This window comes from Sinocyclocheilus anshuiensis, unplaced genomic scaffold (assembly GCF_001515605.1).
Source record: "Sinocyclocheilus anshuiensis isolate Anshui unplaced genomic scaffold, SAMN03320099.WGS_v1.1 scaffold30, whole genome shotgun sequence".
Lineage (NCBI taxonomy): Eukaryota > Metazoa > Chordata > Actinopteri > Cypriniformes > Cyprinidae > Sinocyclocheilus > Sinocyclocheilus anshuiensis.
In genome coordinates, this window is record NW_015542336.1 from 425,504 (window position 1) to 431,895 (window position 6,392).

Here is a 6,392-nt window from a genome sequence, read left to right on the forward strand (position 1 = left end):
CTACTGTTTACGTTCACTTAAGACGTAATCAACTGTGTTTACGTGAATACTCGTCAAAACGGACAATTCGACATTATTTTGTGTGTAATTCTCTGTTCATGCAACTGGAGAGAGTACTCACGCGCTGTGAGACGCATTTTTTTGTGTAGCCTATGCTTCAGTGTCTGCGCTCAGAAAACCGGACCAAACTGAGTTCTCTCTTGCGTCGCCAGATTTATCTATATGTCTGCTCTTCTACATATTGACATTTTTGAACATTTTATGCGACGTGCAGCAAGTGTATGTTAGTTTATGTCCCGCTGGTTCATATGTACGCATCTAACCTCCATACCACGCAGCAGATTCGTTCTGAATGAATCTCTTCCCAAATCGACCCTACCTAACATTTTCGTCTCGTTTTTATTCGTTGATGAAAATGTCAAAAAATTTTCGTCATAGTTTTTGTCATTCAAAAAGAGTTTTAGTTCGTTATTGTCTCGTTGTCGTCAGTGAAAAAAATGTCGTTGACGAGAATTCTGACGAAAATTATTCGTCAACGAAATTAACACTGCTAGATGTATTTATCTATTCAGTTTGAATAGAAATCTTATACAGTATTACAGTTTGTCGATCTAAAATGGTAATTGTGCATTAACAGCTGTCAACCATGTCGGTACGCATATGCGCTGTCAGAACTTATTTACACAGCGCATTTTTTATTTTGATCGCGCATGCGCACCTGCGTATCACTTATGTGCACCCCTGGTATTTAAATAATTTACCATACTAGGCTGTTGCTGTCTGGGTTTATTTATTTATTTATTTTTAAATGACATGAGACTTTGTGACTTCCTGCACTTGCTATACTTAGTAATTTAATAATAAATCCAAAAGCAAGACGTGAAAAAAAACTAGGGAGTTGAAATGGCAACTGAGATGAGTGATCCTCTGCTGCCATCTACTGGTTATAATGCTAATTTCATGTTATTTTCAACTTAAAAGTCTTTGTTTTCCACCAGGAGACATTTTTTTTCATGTCATCTTCATGAATGAAACGTGAATCTTTAAAGTGAAATTTACTGCATAGCTGTAGAGTTTAAAAAAAACATTAAAGGGTTTAAAATATATGTTTATAAATGTGTTTAAGTTGGGGTGGGGTGGGGGTTCCTTACACTATAAGGCTTCCTTATAGATCCCAAAAATAAATTATAATAAGAAACATCCTGATTTTTTTAGCTGTCTCAGCTTATTTTGATGACTGTTTTGTCATTTTAAATCATTTTCAGTCACTGCATTGAGAGCCGCTGCTCTAATAATCAAACTCATCCCGACCGCGGCTTCAGCTCTCACCTGGTCGAACTTCTTCTGCTTCTTCTCCAGGTTGGAGACGATCTGTCTCAGGTGGTCCTGGTCAACCAGCATGTCGTCCAGCTCCTGCTGCAGACGCGTCTTGGTCTTGTCCAGCTTGTCGTAGGCGGTGCACCTCTCGTCCAGACGCAGCGTCACGGCCTCCAGGTCGCGCTGGACTCGCTTCTTCGTCTCCTCGGTGCTCTCCAGGAAACTGGCCTCCTGCTCCACCTTCTTCTTCATGTCGGTCAGCTGCAGCAGAACACACAGACAGACAGACGCTTATCACACTCATCAAGTAACTAAAGTACCTATAACAAAGGATTTTCAACCAAACGTTAAACTTCCGTAATGTCCGCAGGTTTTCTGTGTGTGTTTGTGTACCTGTGCCTGCATGGTGCTCATCTGTTTCTCCAGGTTCCTCTTGGCCTCCTCTTCCTCCTCCAGCTGCTCCCTCAGGCTGTTCTGCTCGTCCTCCAGCTGTCGCAGACGCGTGTTCAGCGAGAGCTTCTGCCGCGTCTCCTCCTGCAGCACTTCCTGTGAGGATACAGTCAGCGTTCAGTGAGTGAGCGAGGCGCACAGACATCCCATAATCCCGCCGGCCACCGTACGTACCTGGACGTCCTGCAGCTGCGACTCCACGGATGAACAGTCCTTCGTCGCTTTGATGGACTTTCCCTCAGCCTCGCTCAGCAGAGTGTTGACGTTATCCAGCTCCGCCTGAGAAGAGACATGACCGCCGTCAGCGCTAACCTTACGCTAATGATAATGCTAACCCTTCATCACGCAGCACAAACACCAGCCAGTCATTACAACCATCACTTAAACACATTCACATAAGAAATCAACCAGATCTACACGGATCACACATTAACCTGCATTATTTTGGAGGGAAACTTGAGTGATGCTCGCCATGGCAACGGTTAGCAGTAGGCAGTTGCTATAGCGTTGCTATGTGGTTACTAGGGTTGCTGAGTGATTAGAAGTATGTTGCTAGGCGGTTGCTGGGCATTACTATGTGGTTACTAGGCAGTTGCTAGAGTGTTCTGAGTGATTACAAGGGTTATTGCTAAGCGGTTGCTAATGCGTTGTTATGTGGTTACTAGGGTGTTGCTAGGCTGTTCTGAGTAATTATGAGGGTGTTTGTAGGTGGTTGCTTGGGTGTTGTTATGTGACTGCTAGGGTGTTCTCAGTGATTATAAGGGTGTTGCTATGCAGTTGCTAGGGTGTTGCTATGTGGTTACTAGGCAGTTGCTAGGGTGTTCTGAGTGGGTGTTTCTAAGTGTTCTGAGTGGCTTAGATCACCCTAACAACCACATAGCAATGCTCTGGCATTGCTATGTGGTTGTTAGTGTGATCTAAGCAGTTGCTAAGGCTTTTACGTGCTCTGGCATTGCTATGTGGTTGCTAGGTAGTTGCTAGGGTGTTCTAAGTGGTTGCTTGGGTGCTGCTAGGTGGTTACTAGGCAGTTTCTAGGGTGTTCTGAGTGGGTGTTTCTAAGTGTTCTGAGTGGCTTAGATCACCCTAACAACCACATAGCAATGCTCTGGCATTGCTATGTGGTTGTTAGTGTGATCTAAGCAGTTGCTAAGGCTTTTACGTGCTCTGGCATTGCTATGTGGTTGCTAGGTAGTTGCTAGGGTGTTCTAAGTGGTTGCTTGGGTGCTGCTAGGTGGTTACTAGGCAGTTTCTAGGGTGTTCTGAGTGATAACAAGGGTGTTTCTGGGTGGATGCACTGGCATTGCTATGTGGTTGTTAGGGTGTTGCTAGGGTTGCTGAGTGATTACAAGGGTGTTGCTAGGCAGTTGCTGGGTGTTATTATGTGGTTACTAGGCAGTTGCTAGGGTGTTCTGAGTTATTGCAAGGGTTATTGCTAAGCAGTTGCTAGGGCATTGCTATGTGGCTGCTAGTGTGTTCTCAGTGATTATAAGGGTGTTGCTAGATGGTTGCTAGGTTTTTATTATGTTGTTGCTAGGCAGTTGCTAGAGTGTTTTAAGTGGTTGCTAAAGCTTTTGCTATGTGGTTGCTAGGGCGTTTTCGGTGATTATAAGGGTGTTGCTAGGAAGTTGTTAAGGTGTTACTATGTGGTTACTAGGCAGTTTCTAGGCTGTTCTGTGTGATTATGAAGGTGTTTCTAAGTGGTTGCTTGGGTGTTGTTATGTGGCTGCTAGGAAGTTGCTTGGGGTTCTGAGTGATTACGAGGGTGTTGCTAGGGCATTGCTATTTGGTTGCTAGGGTGTTGCTATGTGCTTGCAAGGGTGTATCAGTACAAGAGCATCTATCTATCAGTTGATTGTGTGTGTGGTTCTCTCACCTGCAACTTGGCGGCTTTCTCGGCGAATTCGCTGCGCTGGCGTTCGCTCTCGGCGTGTTTGACCTGCAGCTCCTGCAGCTGCGTCTCGGCTTTCTTCCTGCGGTGCTCTGAGTCTCCTTTGCCCTGCATGAGCGTCTGCAGCTCGATCTGCAGCTCGTTCCTCTCCGACTCCAGAGCCTGTTTGGTCTTGTCCACCGACACCTTATTCTACAAACAGAGACGGAGAGACTCCGAGTGATGCTGCTCATCACACGTCTGATGAATGTTTTCAGTGTGTGTGAGTGAATGAGAGCGTCTCGTACCCGTTTGACCTGCTCCAGCTGCTCGTTGAGCTCGTCGAAGGCCTGACTGTGTTTCTGTCTCATTTCTGCCACCACCTGCTCGTGAACTTTAGCCTCTTCCTCCAGCGTCTTCTTCAGCTGAGCCACTTCAGTCTCACGCTTCGTCCTGCAGGTGAAATATTTAGCTGACGGGTTTGCATGATAAATATCTCATATTGCTGCTGTTGAAACATCCAGGCAAAAACCAAACTCTGGTGCCAATAGAAATAGTTGCTTTTGAGGGTGTTTAAATCTTTACAAAAACCAACAAAAAGAAAAAAAAAGGAAAAAAAGAAAAAAAGACTTTGAACCTGATATTACATGTGGATATTACATGTCTTGTACACATTATCATTTTATCTCTTAAGTATAATAAAAATAACTGTAATGCAATTTTACTGTTAAATAAAAGATTAATATATAATAAAATAAAATAAATGCTAAAATTAAACTTCAATAATAAAAATAAATACAAATTTATACAAAATAAATAAATTGATATTTTCATATTATTTTATTGTAACTAATGAACAAAATGAAGAATTACAATGCAATCGTACTAGTAAATAAAAAAAAATGAATATTTAATAAAATAATGAAAAGAATGAAATGAAATTATTATTCTTAAATTTTTAAGTAATGATAAAAATGTAGGATTGTAATGCTAATTGTACTATTAAATAAACAACGGATATTGAACACAATAAAAATCTAATAATAATAATACTAATAATACTAAAATATCATTATTTTTATATTATTATTTTAACCCTATTGTACTGTTAAATAAAAAATAATATCTAATAAAACAAAAATAATAAAAATAATCAAATTATTATTATTATAATAGTTATTTTAATAGCAGTAGTATTATTTTTACTATAGTTATAAAAGAACATTTGCAACATTTGACAGCAATCATGCTGTTAAATTAAAATCTAATAAAATAGTAAAATAATACAATGAAACATATAATAAATAATTAAATTATGTTTTACATTATTATTTTAACTCTATAAAAAATAAAGAATTGTAATGCAACTGTACAAAATGTAAAAAACGAATATCTAGAAAAACAAAAACTACAATAATAATAATATTGTAATGACTTTCACTATAATAGTAAAAAAATACTGATATTTATGTTTTAATTTCTTCCTCCTTCATGTGTCAGCCCCCTCAAACTTTTCATTTTGACTGGAGGGACACCTTTACATTTCAGGTTTATAAGAGCTTCTCATTACAAACCTGTGAAACGCTGAAAACTCCAGTCCACACAAAAACGTTGGAAATTATGCAGACATGAAATTAAAATAAATCTGATGACAAACGAGCATTATAAGCAACACACCTGAGCTCCTGCTGCGTGGCGGTGGAGTCGAGCGTATCCTCCAGCTCGGTCTTCAGCGCCTCCAGCTCTTCTCCCAGGTCTCGGCGGTGTTTCTCGGCTTTGGCTCGAGCCGCTCTCTCCAGCTCCAGATCCTCCTGAAGTTCATTCAGCTGAGCCTCCAGCTCACGGATCTTCTTCTGTGCCAGATTCTTCTGAGCCGCTTCCTCCTCGATCCTGACGGGAAACACAGTCACTCAGGAGCTCTAACCCTTCATTCAGACGGAGCAGTGATGCTCGATTGCGATTGGATACGGTGTGCGTCTCACCTGGCGAGCGCCTCCTGAAGCTCCTCCTCTTTTTTAGCGAGTTGTGCGCGCAGTTCAGCGATCTGAGCCTGCAGCTCCGCGATCTGATCGTGCAGCTCTGTAGAGTCGCCCTCCAGCTTCCTGCGGTTCTTCTCCAGCTCCTGTCGCTGCTTCTCCTCGCGACGCAGACGGTCTGACGCATCAAGAGATCTAATTTAGTGAGACTTCCTATATTTCTTGATGTCGACAACCAATCCTTCCAGTGCCATTGAGTATTGAGATATTTGGTGCCTGATTTCTTGCTAGCATCTGTCTATTTTGACTTCACACACACAATTAATACACATTTATACCAGAGTTAATACCAGTGTTAATTTTGACAGCAAATTTTGATTTAGTTTTAGTCATAGTCCTTTGACTAAAATGCCATTTAGTTTTAGTCATATTTTAGTCATCAGAATTGTTTTTAGTTTAAAACAAAAAAATAAGACTAAAATATAATGGGTTTAGTTACAGTGTAATGCATTTATTAAGCATTTCTCAAAAATTTCCAAACTCATTATATAGGTTTGATATTAAGGTTTTATTATGATAGACACTGATTTAACTGCGGTGACACACAACATGCCTTTATGTTCAAATTAAATAAAACCACTTCTCATAAAGAACAAGAACATGGTCTACTTTTTAATGAAATGCCAATGGTTATATAGGCTAATTATGCATTCTTTATAGCAACTTGTTTACCATATTCTTCATTCTTTCAAGCAGACATATTTATTTCTATAAATAAATTT

General features: G+C 40.5%; 1 protein-coding gene across 1 annotated transcript in view; it reads right to left on the reverse strand.

The window, feature by feature from the left end:
* Nucleotides 1–6,392, reverse strand: part of LOC107691111 (myosin-9-like) — an 86,961-nt gene that overhangs the window by 37,765 nt on the left and 42,804 nt on the right. The window contains exons 22-28 of the mRNA XM_016489585.1: nucleotides 5,617–5,788; nucleotides 5,312–5,524; nucleotides 3,943–4,087; nucleotides 3,641–3,847; nucleotides 1,942–2,046; nucleotides 1,711–1,863; nucleotides 1,330–1,578 (exon numbers count right to left, since the gene is read on the reverse strand). Coding sequence (XP_016345071.1) covers nucleotides 1,330–1,578; nucleotides 1,711–1,863; nucleotides 1,942–2,046; nucleotides 3,641–3,847; nucleotides 3,943–4,087; nucleotides 5,312–5,524; nucleotides 5,617–5,788 — 1,244 coding nt within the window. The remainder of the gene's footprint in view (nucleotides 1–1,329; nucleotides 1,579–1,710; nucleotides 1,864–1,941; nucleotides 2,047–3,640; nucleotides 3,848–3,942; nucleotides 4,088–5,311; nucleotides 5,525–5,616; nucleotides 5,789–6,392) is intronic.